Source organism: Haliaeetus albicilla, chromosome Z, assembly GCF_947461875.1.
Source record: "Haliaeetus albicilla chromosome Z, bHalAlb1.1, whole genome shotgun sequence".
Classification (NCBI taxonomy): domain Eukaryota; kingdom Metazoa; phylum Chordata; class Aves; order Accipitriformes; family Accipitridae; genus Haliaeetus; species Haliaeetus albicilla.
The window spans coordinates 46,806,199-46,830,585 of record NC_091516.1 but is presented as its reverse complement, the minus strand read 5'-3'; the positions used below and the strand labels follow the sequence as shown (position 1 = coordinate 46,830,585).

General features: G+C 34.9%; 1 protein-coding gene across 14 annotated transcripts in view; it reads right to left on the bottom strand.

Moving 5' to 3' along the window:
- Window positions 1-1,729: 1,729 nt before the first annotated feature.
- The window catches only part of PPIP5K2 (diphosphoinositol pentakisphosphate kinase 2), a 51,834-nt gene continuing 29,176 nt past the window's right edge, over window positions 1,730-24,387 (bottom strand). For 2 of the 14 annotated variants that reach the window (XM_069776095.1, XM_069776094.1), the window contains exons 18-32: window positions 22,837-22,978; window positions 21,517-21,740; window positions 19,826-19,953; window positions 19,511-19,625; window positions 18,075-18,182; window positions 17,873-17,989; window positions 16,951-17,124; window positions 14,448-14,621; window positions 13,146-13,215; window positions 10,970-11,089; window positions 10,019-10,081; window positions 8,254-8,313; window positions 6,024-6,155; window positions 4,200-4,328; window positions 1,730-3,555 (exon numbers count right to left, since the gene is read on the bottom strand). In XM_069776095.1, coding sequence (XP_069632196.1) covers window positions 3,452-3,555; window positions 4,200-4,328; window positions 6,024-6,155; window positions 8,254-8,313; window positions 10,019-10,081; window positions 10,970-11,089; window positions 13,146-13,215; window positions 14,448-14,621; window positions 16,951-17,124; window positions 17,873-17,989; window positions 18,075-18,182; window positions 19,511-19,625; window positions 19,826-19,953; window positions 21,517-21,740; window positions 22,837-22,978 — 1,860 coding nt within the window. In that variant the 3' untranslated portion in view covers window positions 1,730-3,451. Of the gene's footprint in view, window positions 3,556-4,199; window positions 4,329-6,007; window positions 6,156-8,253; window positions 8,314-8,341; window positions 9,433-10,018; window positions 10,082-10,969; window positions 11,090-13,145; window positions 13,216-14,447; window positions 14,622-16,950; window positions 17,125-17,872; window positions 17,990-18,074; window positions 18,183-19,510; window positions 19,626-19,825; window positions 19,954-21,516; window positions 21,741-22,836; window positions 22,979-24,387 lie in introns of those variants that run through there. The other 12 variants (XM_069776100.1, XM_069776096.1, XM_069776097.1 and 9 more) reach the window with 12 other exon arrangements.

The following is a 24,387-nucleotide window of genomic DNA, read 5'->3' as shown; positions in this document are numbered from 1 at the left end:
GTATTTAGTGCATCCTCCTCCTCCTCAAAGGCCCACATTTGATGCCACTCATACACACTTGGATCTCTTCTAAGATTTTTCTACAGTGTGAACTGCAAATAGAATTTGTCTCCAAAGTACAGATGATTTGTGGGGCTTTCATCTTGTATTGTACTTCAGTTTGTTCACTGAAGAAGAAACAGGGATCAGAGACAGAACTGCACATCCTTTCAAGGCTGAACCAGACCTCCAGCTAGCTATTTTGCAGGGAACTTCAGAGCTGGAATACTGAGTCTTTGTTATTCTTAATGGCACTGTATTCGATTAGACCACAGGATTGTTACATTTAAAAATGAATAGTTAGAAAGCCAATGGAGATAATACAGTATGTGGTCTAGAGTATGGTGGGGTTTATTGCTTTGTTTATAGATAAGAAGTTTGGTTTATTTTTTTATTTGGCATCTGTTTTCCATAGTAATACACTCTGGACTCCTTTGTTATTGTACCAGTTTTTATATTTCAGAGCAGAAAATGGTTGTTTTTAAGGGCTAAGTGAGGGAGACAATAAATTAGTATTTGAAAATACTTAATTAAATTTGTCCTCTCCACAAAACCAAGAAAAATAAAACCACTGTTTAAAAAGAAAAATAAAAGAAATATAAACAACTACTAGAAAGCACCCTTCTTCTCTTCCACCATCTTCCAGAACTGACTTTTTGGAAATGTTTTTGCAATTTTTTATTTAGCAAGTTACTTATAGCTCTATCAACAATATAATTACTGTAAACTGATAAAGAAAAAAATACAGGGAAAAAAAAAAGAACATTATGATTCCATCTGTGTTAGATGACAGAAAACAGTTCTACATTCTGCCACTTGAACAGTCTATTGCATTGAAATGGCTATTAAAAGTCTTTGTTATATCTCTTCTGGTATCTTCCTTCGAACTCTGCTGGTTTTGATGCTATTGATCAGTGTATAATCATTAATTTTTGTACACATACCTCCCTAGGCTTGTTTATATGGATGCCTACAAAATTGAACGAAGAAAGCACATCTGCTTTCTCTTAAAAAATTTTACTTGCTAGTATAATTATATAGAGAACGCAAATTTATGTCTTATAATAAAGAAACATAAAACAAGATTTAAAAAAATTTTAGGAGTTTTTACAAACTTTTTTGTTTTGGTCTGTTTGGTAATGATGCTTCATTTTTGAAGGAAATGCTACATGTTTACTTAAATGATGTGCCAGGGTGTGGGTATTTTGGGTGTTACAGTCATATTCAACCATTGATTTTCGGTGAATTTATTCTTTGACCTCTGTTAAATCTGTTTGGAATAGGCTGTATAGTTCAAAAAGTTTACTGTGAGAGAGAGTCCAATTGCATAAAGAAATTGGACTAAAAATAGGTTCAAATCAGCTCAGTACAGCCCACATTCTGCCCTATTGCCAGAGCACTAGTAGGAAACAGAACAGCACTCACAATGGTTCTGTATTTAATGTTACCATTTTGGAACATAAGGAAGCACTGCAGAATGTGTGACTACCATTTACCTTTTTGAGGAGTGATTTCAGTATAAAATGATAAAACCTCATTTCTTATAAGTCATGTCCTTCACTGCCAAGAGAAATTTTGGTTTATTTGTATATTAATGGCTTATTTGTAAATTGTTTTCCACTATGACTACTGAGTAAACTACTTACTATACTTCACATATACTCTTAAAGGAAAACAGAATGGAGAGAAGTTGCCAGTGACCTTGTTTTTATTTAGGAGCACATAAAAAAAAGTTATGCCACAGCTTTGGTTGACTGGAATGATACGCATACTTGAATTTTAACAGTATTTTTTAAAACAGTAAACAAGTGTACATTCAGTTGTGTGCAAGACCAACATTGTCAATAACACAATTATACTACAGAAAATGAAATGTTTTAAGTATATAGCTGTGAAACCCTTCATATTTTTGGTATTTAACCAGCATTTTTAGAATTAGTCTGCTGAAGCCATTTCATGTGTGATAAACACTGAAAACAGACCCCATGGCAAAGTGAATGTAATTATAGTTGCACTGGCTCTGGAGACAAGTAAGAGCCCTACTTAAAAATATTACTCAGAAGTTATGTCTTCTGCAACTTAAATGTGAAAGGAATTATCTAACTTGTAGTTTATGAAGTCTGTTATTAATATCAGCCACTTGAACTTACAAAAGTGGACTATATTTTCATACATTTGGGATAATTATAACAATTCAATAATGTTCCATGCCACAGATAAAATCACAAGAACTTCTGAGACTGGATGATTACTCTACATAACCCAATAACTCAAAGTTCCACTGATTTACTAATGCTTCTCACAGCTCTTGTAAAATCTTTAATGGTTGTTGGGTTTGTTGGTTGGTTTGTTTTTTTTTTTTTTAATGAGAGTTGCTGTCGAGGACCTAGACTGGAAGGAGAGAGATATGAAAATTCCCAGGCCATGATGAGTCCTGAGTATTTTGCAATAGTAAGCACTGTTGTGGTAGACCATAGTCTCTCTCTGCTCTGAAGGGATGATAATAAAGCATAGATGGAATATTTACAACTTTTACGATAAACTTACTAGCAGACCAGCTGTAACCATTTCTCTTTTTACAAAAACCTGCTTTTTAATATCACGTTTTTGTAGAAACTTATGGCAAAGCAAATAAAACTGTCTTTTTAGTAAACAAAAGAAGGTTTTGATAAAAGCATATAAAACACAGTTTTATCCACTGGGTGATGTACAGGTACCCGTATACAAGCATGTATACTAAACAACAAAAGAGAAGATGTATTTGAATGTTACAGGTCTGATGTAAACACAGAATAAAAATAAGGACAGTCAAAAGTGACAATACATTAACTCACTCCATCATGCCTAATTATTGCAGCATATATGATATAAAGTAATTCAAATGCAGAAAATATCTGCTTATCTTCAAAACCAGGCAAAAGAGATCTCTTTGGAAATGTAGTTAAATTAAAAAAAAGCTTCTAGCCAAGATGTGTGTAACATTTCAGCCCACAAAAGAAATTCACAGGGAGATTATAAACTCCTGAAAATAGAAGTTTATGTTAACAACAGACAATGCCTTCATTACAGCGACATCAACAGAGTCACTGTAAAACATACCACTGCACTGGTACTTTCTTTTTGTACAAGTTTACAGTAAATATTTGAAGACACTGAAAAGGTTCATGTGCAGCTTTTCCATTAAAGGTGTGCAGTTCATCTAACTGATAAATATATTTCCTGAAATGTTTTACAAAATGAGAAAAGACATTTGACCTAAATATGTAGCGTGCGCACTAGTGAACCATGTATGAACTAAAGATTAAGTGCACTATGAGCTGCAGACATGAATGGCTTTTGAAAGCTCAGTAATTTTGTTGAACACACACACTAAAGAATTGTTTAAGTTGCTTCCAGTTTTGTCTGATCAACTTCACTTCTTCTCAGAAAGTGTTTCCCCACTAAGTTCGACATCTAGTGAGACCTCTTCAAGAGATAGCTTAACATTAGATACACAAACAGAAGATCCACGGGTAGCTGTACAGATAAAGAAAAAAAGTATTAGGTTTTACACTTAAGAATATCCATGCTAAAAAGCATTAAAAGCAAGAAAAAACACAAGTTACCTACCAGAGAAAGACACAAAGCTACACTGTATCTAAAGAAACCAGAAATGCAACCTGATTTTGTTCTAGAGGCCTTCTATACAGCACAGCCATCCAAAAGCAGTGTAGCTACCCAACAGTTCAGACTGCGTATACTAATGACTGAATGCATCATCATGTTATTGGCAGCTTTAGTCAGAACCTGGTCACACAGCTCTATGCTAAATGTTCAGAAAACATCTTAGAAATTCTGCCACTTAAGTAAGTAAATTTCCTTTGCTTGTCTTACTTGGAGATAGCTGGGAATATTGTCACACTTCAAAACAAAATAAAACCCCATGAATTTTCAAGCCATAGAAATTCTTTCAAACACTTCAGAGGATAAGAGAAAGTAACTATTAACGCAGTTTTACTGCTAAAACTATTTGTGCAATGCTACTGAGTTCTCACTGACCTGTGAAATGACCCCACTGACAGGGAATGTTAAGAAACAGCTGCCCTAAGAAACTATGTAATATATGAGAAAGAATAGTACTGCTGGAAATAATGTAAACAAAATAGCCATAAGTTACTTACATAAGGTTGGTTTCTCTATTGCTAGCCTTTCAGGCAAAGTTTCAAGTGGTGTTGGTTGAATTTTTGCAGGGGTGTATGTATTTAAAGAAATTTTTCTTCCTGGCAGTGGAATCATGTAAGCTGGAGAAGCTGAAATGGGGGGGAGGGGGGAAGGGGGGAAAAGATACATATCATTAATAATAAAAATACTCTCACCTGAGCAAAATGTCAAAAATAGTAGCCACATAACTGTGTATCTGTCCAGCAATATAGATGCCACAGTTATACAACCTGTAGCTCAGCTACCGATTTTTTACTCTAGTGTCAAAACTTCAAAGCATGAAAGACAAATCTAAAAATGTTCTTTTTACCTCGGAAAGAAACATGGTAACTTCATGCTGCTAAGGCAGCTAAGCCAAATTTCAGCAACAGCTGCCTTGCCAGAAGACTGGCAAAAGCATTAGTACTACTTCTCCTAGGTTATGAAGATCGCACTGCAACAGGCATTTAGTCCAAAACGCCTATGAAAAATACATACGATACATTACTCTCTAGACAACTTCCAAATGTTACAGGAAAGCAGGAGAGCAAAGCATCTATGGCCTCAGTTCTATCAGGTTTAATTTCCAACCACTCCTTTATAAAAGAGTGACAACCAGACCACCACAGAAGTATGACAGTTTTTAAAAAATATATTTTTGTCTTGCTAAATTCTGAACTGATTCTGAAGAGACATGAATCTCCTAACCAGTGTGACAATGCATTTTAAATAGCTAAGAACGTTAAAATCGCTCTAAACCTTCCTGAGTTCTTTTTCAGTAACATCAGTTTTCTTAAATTGCTTATCTTCTTTCTCAGATATCGGAGGCTAACTCTATCAAACTGGCTGCTGATTAAAATCTAAACTGTATAAAACTAAAATAACTTAAAAAAGGGGAAAATCCTGTAACAGAAAAAAAAGGGAAAATCCTAACAGCTGGGTAACCTTTGTACCAGTACTAGCAAATAAAAATTTTCTGATCAAAGCATGAGTCTTTAGACATTTTCTCAAGAAGAATGATTTTCAATCACCTGACACATGAATTATAAGCATCCTAGTATGTAGTAAATCTGGCCTAACTGAAATAATTTCCAAAGACACAGCAGCAGAATCACAATGGGAAGTGATCTTCTTCAATCACCTGACACATGAATTATAAGCATCCTAGTATGTAGTAAATCTGGCCTAACTGAAATAATTTCCAAAGACACAGCAGCAGAATCACAATGGGAAGTGATCTTCCCAGAGACATGCACATGGATAGAACTCAGTTTGCATTTCATTTCAAAATCACTTAAACATGCAGCACAAACTACTAAAAAATTAAGTAACTGCAAGGCACTCCACAGGTGAAACCCCAAGTAATATTGAAAGAAACATGAAATAACAGTTTTAAGATGTAAAAGGCTTGTAAAAGGCAACAGTACTCTGCTGAGGTTACTGCCAGTACAACAGTACAGTATAAAGCTGGAAATACTGCATGCTTACTAAAAAGCATTCCTTGTAATTCAGCTAACAGTGTGGACAGTACAGAGAAGTTCTTAATTTGAGGAAATAAACTAATTACAATTTCATTAAATTCTCAATTTAGTACCCCAGTCAACAGAGACACTACTTCAATGAATTATGAGAGTGTTCATACCGCAAAAGGATACTGCAAAAATTAAAATTATGGTTTATGTACATATTTCACTTTTTTTAAAGCAATATTCTTAGAATACTTGTTAGCTGTAAAATACTCAAAAGACTACCTAGACAATATTTAACAATTTAAAATGAACATAATTACAAGCTAAAATCAGTACATGTCTCCTGTAGATTTTCCCTCGATGGAGCAGCAACAGAGGCAAGAAATTCATCCACCTGCTTCAGAGACAAGGAGTTGTGTAGAGTTTCCAAAGGGCAAATAGAAGGCACCATGGAATACAGTTCAAAACCTGAAAGAGAAACAATAAAAAAAAAAAAGATATTTCCAAACATAAGACAGGATTTAATCTATCGTATGGACAAGTATTAATGCATGATAAAAAGTACTTATTTTAAATCAGCACATGCAGACATAGTACTTTACACATCATGGGCACTAGATATTACAGGACTTGGAACAAGATGTGCCAATTTCCAGGGTGTACTAAACTAAAGGTACCATGTAACATACCATGGGATACAAATCCCACATACACATAAAGTGGTCTTCAAACATTACAGCTGCACTCTATTCCCAAATCAGTTCATGAAAGATAACTTTCCTCTAAGACAAACGTAGTAAATCAGTTAAAAAAAAAAATAGTCAGGAAATGGTAGTATTTCTCCTACTCATTCTCATACCTGGCACAACACTAAATAGATAACTCATTCATGCAAGTAAAATAGGGTAGTAGCTATGGTGTCAACTGTTAGCAGGCAAGCGCTAAACATGCTAAGACTTCCAAGAAATAAATTTGCAGAATTCATGTTCTACCATCTTCAGTATTCTGTGAAAACAAACTGTTGCCTTCAATATCAAAGGAAAACCACTGTTAGCACTTTTGTACCTTGACGTTACATGTTTTAACTTTGTAAGACAGATTTACACCTACCTTTATGCATTTAAAAACAGTACTCAAAAGACTCTAAGTTTCATATATTAGAACAGGTAAGTATAGCAACCCAAAATAAAAAAAATTATTGGACTTTGCTTTTCTACATTAGTATTGATCACACACCAACCATGCATATCCATATTACTAACATACTAAAAAGCATTTAAACATCTTGGCAAAAAAAAAAAAATTGTAGTTCTCTACAGTGATGCAAGTTTGATAACTCAATGAACAGCTCTTCATCCAATTGCATTTCAGAAGAGGAAAATATGTCCATTAGTGTTTTCAACATACAGCTGTAACATTACAACTTTGCAATTCAATATTGTAAATTTACATTTGCTACATTTCTTTTAAGATATTTAAATGAAGAAACAATAGTGAATGAAATAATGCTTAGAATTTCAGTTCAAGGTACATTTATTAGAGATAGCATTATGACTGTGAACTGTTCCCTCCCCTAAAATAATAAGCATCAATATTTCTGTGATATCCAGTGTTCCCCATTCACTCCCCACTTAGTGCTTTGCATAGAGAAGTAACTCAGCAAAATTTCAACCCCCAAATGTCTGTATTTATATTTGGATACACCTTAGCCATACTCATATTTGAGGGACAGTTGCTTCAAATATACAATCAGCTGAAGTATACTTATGTCAGCTTCACTTATATTACAAATAAAAAGTTGCATTTGATGGAAACTTGGTTTTCATGTAAAGAAACACCACCACATACTTAATTTCTATCTTCCTATAAAGGCAGTAGCTAAGCTTCAGTGTAAGCACTAAGATGTTTGGCATACATATTAATATCCTAAATAACTATGCATGCATGCAAAGCGCAAACCCTTTCTTTGCATTACAGTAAAATACAAGATTTATCTCTGCACCCTGACAGAAAAGTCACTATCACTTGAATGAGAATTTATTTTTTTAATTTTGCAAAGAATGTAGTGGGACAATGTCAGGTTAACTTTTTAATAACTATTACCATCATAGTGCAGTGTTACAGAAAACCAGAAAGGAATTTCAAAATACACCTATGCCCTTTAAAAAAAGAAAAAAAAAAACATTTTCTCCTTTCAGGAATTTCCTCTCCATAGGTTTTTGTTCAGTTTTGAGAATTCTGCTATCAGATAGCCATATCCCACCATGTTGTTGTAGTATCTTTGCATCTAAGGGATATGACTTAAAAGATGCCCTGGAAACCTATCTTCAGTGTTTTCTTTAAATATTTTATGATGTTATGAGAAATAAATTTTAATTTTAATGATGAAGCCACCTGACAGTATCCCTTTAAAAAAGCAATTTCCTGTAAACTAACAGCCTTTGAGCTTTGGTTATATTTATTCTTAAAGCACTGTCCCCATCAAAAGGCAAGACAATGAAAGGGTTAACGCAGCATCTCAAAAAGCCACCCTGCTGTCTTACATTTAAAAGCTATAGAGACATACCACTGGAGCCTAGAAATTCCACAGAGGAAATGGACCAGCACCTAAAGAGGTGTGGGTGTTCTGCACAGAGGCCCAGAAAATAAGGTAAAGCACTGTCAGAAGATACTTGTTTCACCATGTTCCTTGAACTAAAGATGGGGGGGGTAGTCTGAAATGAGTTAGAGGGTGTGATAACAACATAAAAATAAGAAAAAACAGAGTGAAAGGGACAAGGAGAATCAAAATGACAGCCCAGAGGACAAACAAAACATCAATATGTTCTTATGTTAGTACAGAACCCTTGGAAACCTGCAATATACTTAGGTTTCATAGGAGCTTATACAGCATGCATTAATCGTGTAAAAGATGTGTGGTAAAACTGCTGTATTAAATGAATCAGAATGATCAATGCATTCATTAAAAGCAATTTAGATTTTTTTTAAAGAATGCAGTCACAAAAAGATAGTGCTAAATGGAACAGAAAGTAATCACATTACTAGACACTGATACTCCTTACTTTCAGACCTTGTATGTTTTGGAAATACTATTTGGTTTGAGTCTAAAGATAAAAAATGGACTCCTAACTTCCCTATTTGAAATAGGACACCAGAATTGGCCTTTTACATCAAAAACAGTCTTAATGGTATTAATTCAGCCTTCCTATAGCAGTTTCCCTTCAAGAAGCATTGCAGTACAAAAAGTCACTATGGATTCCAAATGCATATAATAAAGGACTACTTGCTTCTCAGCAAAGCCAAACAAAAACTCAGTCTTTTTTTTAATCCTTGTTTCTAAGCAAATATATTTTGAATCTAACATGAAAATGCTGATGATTTCCACTGCAGTTTCAATAATAACACCATCACTGTACTCAGCCAGCAGTCACGCACATTTTAAAACTGCAGTTAAGAAATCTGGAAAAGCTACATTAAGATCTGGGGGGTGCTGAAAACCAAGTCTAGTTTTCATGAACAGGAGACATTTTGTGCCTATTTAATCACATAGAATGGTAGGCACGAAATATTTTGCTGAGGAAGAGAAAGACGTACCTCTGTCCTGTGTGTTAAACCAGACTTTTTTTGTAACTATGGTAGACTGAAGACAAGTTAACTCTCACTCTTGAAGCTCAAGAGGTCAATGTAAGCAACAGGCAGCTCTCTTGCTGTGATTTTTAGTGCAATATTTAAGTAATTTGCACATCTGATGAACAAAGAAGTATGATAAGGTAAAATAAATTTTTGTTCGATGATACATGTAGCAATTTAGCAGGAATGGAATCAAAGCTTCTGCTTTAGTTTTTTAATTTAGCATCACTTCAGGAAGATGGTAATAAAATCCATGTCAATTCAGTGATTTAATTTAGCATCAGGAGGCTCAGGGAAACAGCTCAGCAGGAGAAAGACAAAGAAGAAGCAGCAGCTATCAAGAAGTGTATGCCCAATAAAGATCAGATTTAATTCTGTTTTTATCTTACACCATACAGTCTGATCACACAAGAAACTGGGGAGGATAATTTATTACAGAGATCATGATTAACAGTAGCACTTTGATTTTTTCAAGGATTTTTCTAAGGAATAAATTTTGATACTGTATTTATACTAATGAATGGTAAATAAGGGACTTAGGATATCTAATGGTCACAAATATATTTGGAGTTGTCCTTGAAGTTAGGAACGACAGACGGCTAGATGATACTGTACACCCCGTATTTGAAATAAAAATAAAAGGGAAGAAGCAAGGAACCTTTTGTTTTCGTTTTTGTTTTTAAAATAAAAGCAAAACGTACCATTGGTTGGGTGTCGAGCAAATGAGATAGAAAACCTTTTAACAGCAGAACCGCGTGTGGTGTCTGAGAAAGAGAAAAACAGGTACCTGAAATTTGTAACAGCTACCAAAAGAGGGACATTTTAAAAAAGGAAAAGAAGAAGAAAGAAAAAAAGAAAAGATGAGAAGGTATTAGAACTGAGTGGCATGCAGAAGGGACCAAGGAAAAGGGCTAAAATCTAAACAGAGGTTAAAAAGAAGAAAATTTGGATTCTTGGTAACTACAAGATGTGTAATGAAGTGTATGAAAACAAGCAGAATGAGCTCGTGATTCTGGCATACAAGCTTATAACAGGTTAGAGTTGAACACTGAGTAGTGAACTGAGAGGAAAACAGCATGAATACTGTTTCACCTTCAGAGTTATAATGGTGTACTTTGGCATCTTTGCATTCTGAAATCTAGCCAGAGTTTCTTCTCTACCCCAGATTATCTAAAACTGAAAACCTCCTGCTCCTTTGTAATCCAAACCCCACCGAAAAAAGGCCAGGAATCCTAAAATTTTCACCATCAGTATTTAACTTATTAGTTTATAATTTCTTTCATTCCTTGTATATGCTCCAAGTAATTTATTTCATTTCACAATCAATAAGTAATGATAAAACCTGAAGTTTAAAATAAGAAAAGAATTTCAAAACCAAAGTTTTATTTTACTTAGAAAATGCACTTGCTGAAATCTCCTGGCACGCATTACAAGTCTGTGAGCTAGTGTTCAAGACAAAAACAAGAATTAACTATGCTATTAAGTTAAACATAAGCAAGCTACAGGCAATAAAGAAGCAATAGAAACTCATACAATTAATACTAAGGCAAAGGATTCTAGGATTCCATTAAAATCAGTAACCTAGGATTTATCTTTAGAGGTTTAATGTGGCACATGGATTTGTGCGTGCATGTGCGAGAGTGTGCACATACCATCTATGAAGCCAGAAGAAGTCAGCTTTTTACGATGAGTACGAGCATAATCCTGTAGGTTAGGTGCACTTGAAGAACCCCCGAGCACTGAGGTGCTAAACAGGCCCGCACAGTGAGACCCTGATGGGAGTTAGAGAAAATACATACAACAACCAGGTGTTCGTCCATTCACATTGGGGATGCATGCAGCATGCAAGCACATGGCTCTTACCACACAAAAGGCAGCTTTTGGCAGTGCCTTGGACAGGTTCACAATATGCTTGTAATGTCAGAGTGGTACTTGTAGGCTGAAACTATCATAATTTATTGTGCTTCTACTCATGACACAGCACCCTCTGCTATATGTGCAAAGAGAGGACTGGCTTTAAAGTGAGTTCTTGTCCTGTTTTCACTTTTGGTAAAGAAAAGTTACCAGTTAGCATCAATGTATACGTAACCAAAGCAACAAAACAAAACCAAGATGATGATGATGATGATGATGATGATGTGAAAGTTGTGTGTTTTAAAAGCTGCAGTTCTGAAACAAATATACACTGGAAAAATACTGCTCATTGCTTTCCATCCAAATCAACCTTTGAGATGACAGGCTGCAATGAAGTACTCATGCATTTCCACAGACTTAATATGGAAATATTTCCCTTCTAACCCCAACAAAATGTTAACCAAACTGGAAATACTCTATTCGTATTTCAGCTACTATCATTGATAATGTTACAAACTGAAAATACCTAAACGTTTCATCAAGTCTAGCTTGACTTCCTTTCCTGAGAAGACTTTTGTACATGTCCATGCAAGTGAGAGTACTTTTGTTACAACTCATACACTCCTGCCACTAGGATGGGAATTTTAACAAATCACTGAAGGCCACAGACAGAAATATAAAAATAACTTTTGTAATCAACCATAAATGATATTTACAAACAACAATGAACAAAATGGAAAAAAATGTTGCAATTTTTTTCCTTTAGTTTTTACTACTGGTTGAAAGGAGAAGTGGTTTTTCACTCAGAACTTATCTTTTACATTTTAGATAAGTAGCAGCAGATTTTTTTTGAAAAACAACTATCTATCCAGCAATACTTCCTTTCATTACTTTTAATGACCCAGTGGGAGGAAACATTACCAGCACATGTGACCAATCACAGCCAAAATAAATTGGTGCCTGGTCTGTGGCAAAAGCCTTTCACATCAACTGTAATACCTTAATCTATGCACAGAAATACATCAACTTCCACAAGCCATATTGTGTCACACATCGGCAAAAGAAAAGTTATTTAACTTTAGCAAGCACACAATAAAAAACATGACTTCAATAAACAGGAGCACCTGATGTATGCATTTTACTAAGGGAAAAATATAATAGGGAGAAAAGTATCACAGAAAGATTAGACATAGAAAAAATACAGCTCTTTACAAAGACAGAAAAAGCTACTTCTAAGTTTATGCATATAGCTTATGCATTTTCCACACTTAATTTTTCCCAAGACACACAGAAAAAAATGCAATATTGATTTACAGTAGTGCAAGATTTCCTATTTTTGCATTTGAGTCATATGTATGCCTGTTTCAAAGAAGCAACAGAAAAGCACCACTTGAATTAAAAGAATTTGAAACAACTCCTTGAATTATTGCATGATTCATTCTAATGCTGAAAGGAAGAAATTGATTTTAGGAGAGGGAATGTGTGCAAAGCCCCTGATATTATCAAGAAACTTGAGGTTTTTTCCCTAACCCCCTCCCCTCAGTAAAACACCTTCAATTCCATCAATTGCCCACAGTAGGAAATGTTAATTTTTGAGAAAAGTGTTTTAACAGTTTCCAGCGCAGGCCATTTCAATCCAAAAGATTCTTGCAAAACCCAAAAACTCAGTCATGAACTACATTATCTTAAACATCTACTTTATGTTAAAAATAACGTTGTGTACCTGTTGCGAGCAGTACAGAGTCAATGTGAACAGTCTCAAACAATTTGTTCTTTTCAGTTATAATTTATTTAAAAACTTTGCTGCAGAAAAATTGTCTAGTTCATAGACAGACACTCAGCATATATTATTGATAACAAATACTATTGGGTCCTGTTAACATAAAAGCTATTCAAAGAATGTACAACTGTACAGAACAACAGGCAGATGAAAAGCTGCTAACATCAAAGAAAATTTCAATTGTAGGCACATACCTAGACCACTCTGCTTTTGTTCCAGAATAGTTCTTGGTGTTCGTAAGTTACTATTGCTTTCTGATAAGACCTGGATATAAAAGACAGAAAAATAAGGGAAAGTAGAACAGCAGCATGAAATGTCCATTTAACTTGATACAGCAGCCTGTTTCAGACAGACAAGTGTTAATAAGCTGTATGATAAGTGTTAGTAAAAGAATGTAAAGGAAACATGAAAGATCATGCAATATCCCCTTCTGAAGGGAGTCCATTACACATATGAGTTCCTTGCAATGGAGTGGTGCAAAGCAAGCATTCAGAATGAGAAAGGACACAGACCAAGACCGATATGAGAACAGACATTTGAGACATTTTATTTCATTTTACCAAATGCACTCTCCTAAACTGCGCCTGTATTGAAAAAAGGAGGGGAGGGAAGGAAAGACAGACAAGCTATTGAGGACACCATACAATCACTGATCCATGCACGGGCTCAATCAGCATAATCTTCAGATGCTCACAGCCTTTACTGATATCAACTTTTCCTATGTAAATAGTTTTAGAATTTTGCACAATAAAAAGAAATTATGAAAATTTTCAAAGAAAAAGGATATGGTTAACAGAACACCATCCATTGTCATACATGTAAACAATATCTCAACATACTAAACAATCTTTAGATCTTCACTGGTACTTCAAAAAAATTTATTGTTTCTTTTTTTCCTGCCTTTCCCCCCCAGTATTTAGAAAAAATCTTTGAAATATTGTACAAGTCAATGGATGACGTACTGTGTTGGGAGTTTCAGATACCTCCAGATACAGAAGGCAAGAATTATTAGTGCTAGAGTTTTTCCCCTGCAGTAGTTAATACCAGGCCACTGAAAATATGATATATGCAAAACAAGTTTTGAATAGCAATATGAAGTACCAAATAAATTATTTTAAATGGTATTGGTTGCAATTATTAAAAAAAAGCTTTTCAATTTACCTACCACCAAATTAAGCAAAGTTGTTTTTAAAGTCTTAAAGGACAACTAAACCAAAGCAGAAATCTCTTTCATTAGGCAGTAGACTAAGTCTTTTTTACTGTGGTAACATTTGCAATTCCTATAAAGAAACCAAATTTTTAGGAAAACGTGTAACACATTCAGTGGAAAAACATGCACTTGCTCTTTTTCCCCCCAAACATTCTCGGGAAGTAATTTTAAGAAGTGGAAGAATTTGCTTCACACATAATCCATAACAAGGGATTAGATGTCCTTAAAGACAGTTGGTTGTTGCTTGGAATGCATAATAATGTTTAATGAAGTAAAGTTTAAAAACCTGTTGCCATGAGCCAAAAATACTGGATGTGAAAGCCAATGATTTAGGGGAGACAGGGGAAGAAGTGATTTGTTCCCCTGATCTGCGTCTTCGACGCCCAGTACCCACACCACTGGTGTAATGCAGCCAGGTACCAATACACTCTGGGCTAGACACACTCAGGGGGCTCTCTTCCTGGAAGTGAGAAAGGGGGCAAAAAACAGCAAAGCATGCAAAGTTAGATTCAACAGAGCCAAACGAACAGAAAAGAAAAAAACCCAATCTGTTTGCACCCTTTTATATACTGCTTTTAAAACTATTAAACAGCAAACAGGAAAGAGTAATATTACAATATTAGAAGTTATCAGTTCCACTTTTATCTTTTCATCCAATTGTATCTTTTAAGACAACTCTTTGATCAAATTTCTGGTAGACTAATTATTAGATATGAGAGAAAAGTAATCATTGTCAATAATTGATGCATAACTCTAAGAATTTCCCGCACACTGGAAACAGAATATGTTATCCTTGACATACTGTTTAATAGTTTTCCCCCTCTAAGTACATTAAACTTTCCTATTTATTACTTAATAGTTTTCTAGTCTATAACCTTATCTAAAAGGTTCTCATTGTTAGAATTGCCTTTGAGACTTTACAACTGACTCACTGGTAGTAGCACCAACCTGACTGGTAGTAGTCTTCCAACCTTAAAAAAGCCCTAAGAGTTATTTAATGCTGGACACCTATCGAGACTTCAACGGAGGACAGTGTCAGGCTAAGAGTCCCCCATGCCCTACATCATTATGTATCATTAGCAATCAACATTTTTAGCTATATAGAAGTTGATTTCCAATGTCGATGAGCCATACTTTGTTTTACTGTTAGAACTCTGCTTTTTTTTTTCCATGACTCAATCGCAGTTGTGATCCTTATGTAAATATTGCTGACTATACCCCAGATTAAAACTTCAATATAATCTCACACCTGACAGTGTCCTTACAAATTAATGGACATAGGTGAAGAGAGAATTGGCTTACAGGAGGAAGGAAAAAAAAAAATGTTCAAGGCAGTTGCAGTTTAAGTTGCAATGACTTTTTTAAAACATTTCAAAATACCATTTGGTTTAAGTATTCCAAATACTGGTTTTGCAGATTTCAGTAGGCCAGATGAAACTTCCATTTTTACTTTTTCAAAAAAAGTTTCACTGTATGTTTTCTTTAAATTGGCTATTTTCTTCCAGCAAATAAACAGGCACTGAATGCTGAAACAATTCCATCTGAACATGTTATCTGCACAGTCAAAACTTAGAAATTTATGTTATTGATACCTTTTGAAAGTAAATTCTACATAATTTATGAAAATGGTTAAAAGTCTGAAGTAATAGACTATTATGTGTATTTGAACTCATAACTAGGAGGGGAGTTTGCATGATCATAGTGAAATCAGCTTTTAAAAATCCAAAATATGGATGTTGTGAGCATTTGTTTATGATAAAACTTGGAAACAGAATCTATAAAACATTCACATTTATTATCTCTGTTAATTTATGGAAGTCATGTGAAGTTATACAGATACCCTTACAGAAGGGACCATGCATCTTTTTCTCTCCACGCTACCAATAACCAAGTTACTTGCAAATCTGTAATACTTTCATTGCATACAAACAGCCCATTCCCAGCACAAACATGGAAGGAAAAGCTTTTAGTATGAATCTTCATTTCTGATGGTTTTAAGCAACTGAAAATGAGGCAATAAGAAGCTGTTAGTCTGCTTCTAGCGTTAATATCACAGAAGTGCCTCTATGCACCATCTGAAGCTTTGCCACTCAACTGTACGAATGGTATCAGTGATACTGCCGTGCATCACCCCACCTCTGTGACATTAAAGCCATACCTGTGAAGCACACCTAGATGTCATGGCCTTCAACACAGGAGACTAGACTGTTCAAGATGTTATCTGAAGAATTCATGAAACACAAACCCCACCCACTTAGAAAAAGAAAGCTTCCGGTTTATTCTCTTACCTTCAAATGCTTGACAAGTGGAGTCACTTTCACCCCACGTGAAAGCAAATACAGCAGAAGACATGTCTCTCACTTCCTGTACCTCCCCTACCACCCCCAATCCCTCTGTTCCCTCTCAGCGTGATGACGCTGAAGTTTTGCTTAATTCCCAATAGCAGCTGTCTTGTAAGGATGAATACAAAAGCAATGTATGTTAGTTTGAAGATGTAAGTTTAGACTGAAAAAGTCTTCATTTTCAAATATTGGCTTTTCTAAAATGGTTTAAAAAGATAAAAGGAAATAAGACTTATCATAAAATAATAATTCATTTAAAAAAAAAATTCCTTCAGACAAATTACTGCCATGAAGTACTTCCCATAGAGTAAGAGCAACCCTTTGGTGAGGCATAACGTCATACTGGTTCTGTGTAATCAAAAGCAGAATTACATTTGGTTTTGTTTTGTTAAAAGTAAGCAAAAATTAATTTCTGTGAAAGACATTATCTGGAACATAAATACTTACTTCAACAGAACCAATCTTCCTGGATCTTGGAAGGGGTGACTTTCTGTGTATGTGAATTGGGTCTGATACCATTGGCTTGAACATCACTACTGACCGGTCTGCTTCATCTCTTTTAGGAGCGTGTGCCTCCTCATCACTATCATTTCTATGAGAGGTTTTCTTTGAGCCTTCATTCTACAAATGATACATAATTCATTTTCAATTTAGCCGCACACCTTGCAACATGTAGATAGAAGTGGCTGTTAAATAAATCTTCTGTGTAAACATAAAGCCAGATGATTCTAAAAATACAAGATGTAAATCACATATTATTGAAGAAATAACTTTAATAACCTATGTATTTGCTCCTAACCAGCCACTGCATATGATAGTGTGGTCCTAATTAACCACACTGTTCATCCAACATATCTTACTCCAATTTTCTGTTGACATAGTAATAAAAACCTGGCCCCACAAGCCAACAGAATAATTCCAGTGAAGCTTTGATTTCATGTATTTCTCAAAAAGCAGGTGGTAACTCCACAGACCTGCCCATACATCTTTGAAAATATCAATCCTTCCTCAACGATCTGTATTCATAACATGCCAAACCACCTTGCTTTCTTAAATGTTTCTTTCAGTTGCCAGAATATCACTGATGTGACACTGATGTTGATATCACTTTTCTTACAATGAGTATTTCATATTTCTAGCAAAAATTCTGGCAAAGGCATTAGAAGGTCCAAATTATCTGTGCCCATTACCTCAGTGTCCATTCAAAATGGAATAATACATTGGGACTGTCTATATTTTACTAGACAGTTTTCTACCAAAATAAAAATCACATTTGTTTTTTTTACCTAACAATTGCCCAGTGTTTATTTTAGGTATGTCCGCATCCAGGAAAACAAACTTTTGCTTTAAAGAAAGGCATAATTATTACCTCTCTGGAGGCAGGTCTGTATCCATACCCAGCTGGTAAATTTTTATCTTCCTCACAACCTTTGGCTCCTGGACTAAAGTGCAGCTCTACATGAAAACGTTCTTCTGAAGAAAGTTCCTGAATGAAATGATTAAATAGGTTTACACTTTAGTACATAGCTTAGTACTACTCGTTTCTGAAGATACTTATCCATTTTAAATACCTTGTTTGGATCCTCGTAAAGCATGATAACAATCTGTGTCATGTAATTGAGTTCATTGACAACATTTAAATAATCCATAGCTCGTTTCCATTGTTCATCTTTTGATTCCTTATGAAGGGGAAAAAAAATATCAACAAATAAACCCCAACAATTTTCTTTAAAAAGACTGATGATTTCCCTTTTTCCCCATTTACATGGATTTTACATTCACAGCAGAAGTACAAAGCTTTTTACAGCTAAGGAAAAAACAGAGATACAACCAGAAAAAAAAGTGACTTAAAATTATTCATGGAATGAAACATGGATATCAGAATTTTTCATATTTTATTTCAATGTATCTTTCATGTTCTTTTGCCAATGATGATATATGTCTTGTAGACAGAGACACCGTTTTAAACTCTCCTTATGGGAATTGTTAATTTTGCAATAAACTAGTTTCAACTAGTATATTGTGGAAAATGTTTCTAGATACCACTCTACCAGTCAAACACAAAGAGGAAGTGAAGGCTTCTAGTACATAGAAGAAATACAACCATTACATCCCAAACTATTTAAAATTAATATTCACCTTTTTTCATGCTCTAGAAAAAAATAATTTAGTAATCCACCTTAAAGGAAATGTCAAAGTTTATCAGCCTAAAACTAGGACTGTGTCTGCTGTAGCATGTCACAAAGGTCTAGGATTAAAAATGCTTTTGCCATTAATGAGTTTAGTTATCTATTACCAGAAGCAAGTATGTCAAAACAACTATTTCAAAAGTTAGTATATTAATCAAGCTCTGCCTCAGAAGCAGCCATGTAGGCTTTGTGGTGCTGGATTTATCCTCTCCAAGAGCTCAATTAGGTCATTTCTGAATCTGGAGACCTTGCTTTTTTTAGTCCTTGGTTTCAAAACCAATCAGATGGAGAATAATGCACCACCTTCAAGGCATTCTACAACAATATAGGAAAGTAAGACAATCCACTGAACAGGAGAAACTTGGCATTACATGAGCATTCTTGTAGTCAGGTAGGGAGGTCTTGACAATATGCCAATGGTCAAAAATAATAAGCCAGTCCAAAAGTGAATTCAAGAGAACCCTTAATGATGACTTGAAGGAAAAAGAGTTGAAAGAATTATAGCTGACAACGTAAGAGAAAAAAATGGATTACCTGCCCTTTTCAAATCTCTTTGAGACCATAACATATACGGCTGAACACACCAATGGAATTCAGCATTACTTTAAAGGGCTTGCTGATTTCTACCAGTGTGCACACCAGCAATTTGAAATATGTCTCTGCATATATAATAAGAAATCAAATGTTTGAAAAAGTGTGATAAATTTCAAAGCCATCTAAGAAAATTAAGCTTTCAATTGACACAATCTTAGTGCAATTGAGTCCTTTTGGTTTCTCTCAAAATATCAGGGCTTTATCAGAAAAAGTGTTCAACTTACATCACATAAGGCACCATAACGAAGGGTGGATAACAGGGAGTGGACATGACTCTCGCTGGTGAAATACAGCCGTGTACGAACATGGCGTTCAGGGGACATAACACCCCTGGAGTAACTTGAAAGAAAAAAACCCCAAAACTTATTAGACCATAATGAGATGTGTCCCTATTTTAGAAATAGCTGTCAACAAATAAATAAATCATACTTTTAAAATTACTATGAGCTAGTAAGACATTTCAAATATGAAAGCTATGGAATATCTCCATTAAGTCTTACAGAAATTAATGTGACCATGTAAAAAAGTAAAAGACTTACAGAGGGTGAAGCTTATTTACAGTATCATCATCTTGAGTCCTCTGAAGGTCAGAACGGATTTTTCTAACTAGAGGAGTGCAGTAACCTTTGGCAATCTCTAGTTTCTCAGCCTTAGAAATACCATATTCCTGTGTAAGAAGAAACTGACTTTTAAGTTAAAGATTAAAATGCCTTCTAATTCAAAGCTTGTATATTAAAGCCAATTAGTCATCTGTTAGTTTGCTCTGGCTGCAAATTGTTTTAACATCTTTATTACATTTGATTACTGGCGTCCCTTCAAGGAACAAGTGGTTTGCCTTTTTGCTGTTTGATTTGACACAGAGAAACAGTTAAACCACAAAAGTGGATTCACCTTCGGGTACAATGAAGCTCTTTTTCTTAAGCAAAACATCCAGGGAATTATTCCTCCTCCTCCCCCCACTGCACTCTCCAGATTTAGACATCAATGATGCATTTCATCTCACCCGATTTCAAGTAACTTTTTTTTTTTTTTTAAATAGTCAATAAAGAGACATAGGCATATTATCTATTTAATATGTCTATCTTAGTTTGGGGTAAACCACCCCACAGAAGGATCTCCTATTCGCCTCAAATAATACTGAAAATAGTAGTTAAATACAACTGGAAAAATATCATGTCTGTTACAGTATCTACAATATTTTAAAATCTTCTCTTCCAGAAGCTTCATGCTCTGTTCTATACATGACATGAAAGTGCTCTCATAATTTTGATGGATATTCTTGCTACCCTAGAGAGCAACATAAGCACTTTTCCTTTGCATTATGTACACTTATCAAGTTTTCTTTGTTCTTCTTCCTTCAGTATGTGTTCTCATTTTTACCTATTCTTCTCTAACACTCTATTCAAAATTTAAGCTTAACAGGCCCATATAACACAACACATACTTGCATCATTGGTCTTTTTGTCCTCCGTGCCGTCAGGCAGTTTGAGAGATGGGGAAAGGAAGAAGATCCCTCACTTGCTGCATATAACATGGGTAATACCGCTCTTACAACAGTGCTCTAACTGCAGGGACACATGGGGAAAGCTTTAGTCTGCTCTGTCTTGTTATCACAAAACAATTCAATGTCCTGCAGTCTACAACATTTTAGAGCCAACCTGAGTTTAACAGCCTGTACTATGTGGAAGTTTAACTTGTCTGTTTCTGGCCTGAAATTCCATGATACTTAATGTGTACACTTTCATCAGGGAGTGTCAGCATTTTGAAGCAGCAGGTCAGTCTTTTAAAATTTAAAATGCTTAAGACAAATGAAATTAGATAGATTAGGATTAACTGTAATTTGCAAAGAGCCTGAAAATGGAATTTCTAAAAGCAGGAAGAATGAAATTAAATGCAGTTTCAGAATGCACAGTTGTTCACAGGGGTTCTACTTAAATCTATGAAGAATGGCTGAGATGAACCACTTTACACTGCAGTAAAGGAAGCAAACCTGTTCATATCTTAATTTCCTAGAAAAATTCATTCTGAACACAGCTTAGTGAATTATGAATCAAATTTTTCTTACAAAAAATAATCAGCTTACTACCAGAAAGTAAGAGGTAATGTTAAAGGCTTCTACTACTGCACAATACAGGAAGCTTCAATAGAAAAGGCAGAGAAGATGTTTTCACAAAATTTGAAAAAGCATTTATTCTACAACTTATTCTATTTAATAACTGAAATTCCTTACCTGAGGAATCACAATGTCAGCTAAAGCCTTTGAAAGCCTGTATAATTCCATTGTGTTTTCTAATTTTAAGGAGCCATTGTGCTGCACGTCATATTTTATACAGTCATAAATATCGGGAATTTTGCTAATATCATATCTTCCATTTTTTGTTTTAAAGTCTTTTTCCAGCTTGGCCCACCTGCGCAGCATCAGTTCTAGTGTTTCACTGTGGTACAGCTGAATATCTGGATAGACACATCAAGTCATCAAAGTCATCAAGACCACCCAAGTAACAAAAGGGAAATTTTAATTACATGGTAGTAACAGTTGAATGCAGAGGGATAAAAGAGATCAAATAAGTTAACTTATTACTTATAACAAGAGGGAACAGACGTACACATATAGTTAATTTTAGTGCTGAAAGCATCACAGCTACATAGCTACATCCAGATAGTAGAAAGCTTCGCTGCAGAAATGCGCTACTGACCCTTTAAGCAAAGCTACAGCAAAGAATAGAGTGTTCTACAGCACAGATCATACATAAAAAAAAGCAACAAAAAAAAAAAGCTGGGAGAAAATTCTAGAAGGAACAAAGTGGAGCATGACAACATCTCTGTTTTAGAACAGACCACACATCCCATTTGTCTCTCTCTCCTGTGTATGTCAATAGCAAAAGCCAAGAGCCTGGTAGAAAGGATGGATTATCCCCACTCCAGGACAGGAGATTAGACCAAATAGACAACACCCACTGATATTAAGTACAGGTGACACTTCTACTGCTAAACCTCAGAACAGAAGCTGCTTGCAAACTACACACTGCAGAGAACACTGATAGCAAGTATTCCAGTATTTAGCTAGTACCAAAAAAGCACTATGGTCACCTCCAGCTCTAGTCTTCCTGTGTCACTGGTTCACCACCATTAATACTGAGCATCATTCTATGCAATACTACTACACATCATACAGCAAGAAACAGATCTTCAGCAAAGATACTTAAATATGAAAATGTACCTATGTAACTTAGCTTTAGTACCACCTGCTTTTCCTATTACTTTTGTGGACTACTGAGTTTCAAATAATTAAGACAAGAATTTCTGCAAACATTTGAGGACTAGCCTGAACTTCTGAACACCACTAAGAGCCCTTATCTGCAATACGACCACATGTTCCTCCTGCTTTTTACTGTAAAATTATGCATATGGAATCAGACTGTGAAAATCCCTAACCCGTTGTTTATTAAAGTTCTGCTAAAAGCTAGTTTAATGAAGAAAAGTTATGTTACAATTTTCTCTCAGATGTAAACAAGAGAAACTAAATACAACTACAAAAATGTTTAAGTACCTGCAGACTTTGGATCTTCCATTCTTTGCCTGATCTGCGAAGTCAAGCTCTGGATCAAGGAATAGACCTTGTCACATGTCTTTACAGGATTTTTAATAACCTGCATTGATTTTATCAATGACATGCTTCCAGATGGAGTAAGCTGCAATTTAAAATAAACACAGAATTATCTAAACAAGCTGACCAGATTTGAAAGAACTAAGAGATAAGATGGAACATCTGAAAGATTCCAAGTATTGGAAAAAAGCATTCAAGCAGGTTGCTATTAATTTTTGAAACTATTTCTCAATTATCTACTCCTTTTGAGGCATTAAGAAAATACATTAAAAGGTAGTATGATTTACTAGAGATTCAAAAGTAACAAGAAATTCATAGAGCAACTAATTCTATCCAGTAAATGTGAGCAATTTCAGGAGTTCCTCAAATTTGTTCCAAGACAGGAAAATTGAAGACATTTAAAACTTTGTACAAACTTAGCAACTTTCCATAACTTCCTTTCAAGTAACTATTGTATTCAAAAGCTTAAAAAAATTATATAAGAAATGTTATTGTTAGGCTACATGCCTTATAAAATACTTTTTGTTCTACAAAGTACCCTACTTAGCATAACTGGAAAGAACCACCAGATTTGCAATAGTAACTGATACCTGAAAAAAAGTTTGTCTCTTCCTGTTTTAGGTTTCTGTCTCTATAGGACTGCAGCACACAAATACAAACAAAAAGAAACCTTTTAAATGCACATATATCAAGAACATACAAGATGTCCTTCAGAGTGACTTAATTATAGAAATTGCAGGAGCTACAAATTATCATCATCAGGTTGAGTGTCACTAAAACAATACAGTCAAAATCCATGTAAGTGAGGCTTAGCCTCACAATTTTTTCAGAAAAGTCTGTGTAATCCAAAGTACGCAAACAATAGTATTAAACAATAATTTATATACATAACACACATACATATTTGCACTTTCCCCAGTTTCCTCAAATGCATAGGATAATTTGGATATGGAAAACTTCTGCCTTCTACCTAATAATAAGCAGTTCCTACCTATTATGACCAAGTAAATCAATAGGAAACGTGTTCTGGCACAGAAAAAAACCCCATGTTCTTTTCCCAAATTGCAAGTAAGTTAAGATAACAAACAAACAAACAAATCCCCCAAAAGTAATTATCACTTCATAATCCCAAAGGTTAGTTACTTTTAGTGACTGTCTTAGAAGAGTATGCTCTATTAGTTCCAGCCACATTTCAAATCCCATTATATCTATACAGCAAAAGAAGGGGGGAAATAAATAAACCTCTGAGACCTTGTATCCTCTCACTTTTTACAAGTACTGCTGAATTCACTGCTGGCAGTGGTTTGGATGACACTTTTAATCTATATTTTTAAACGAATCCACATAGATCCATACATGCAGGTTAGTAAAATTATTTTTCAATAATTTGCTCTCAATACCTTTTAGAAAACAGCAGTTTAAGCTTAAGCCTCATTTGAAGACTTGTACTTAGTTGTTTTACCAGAAAGAGTAAAGGCAATTGAAAGAGAAAGA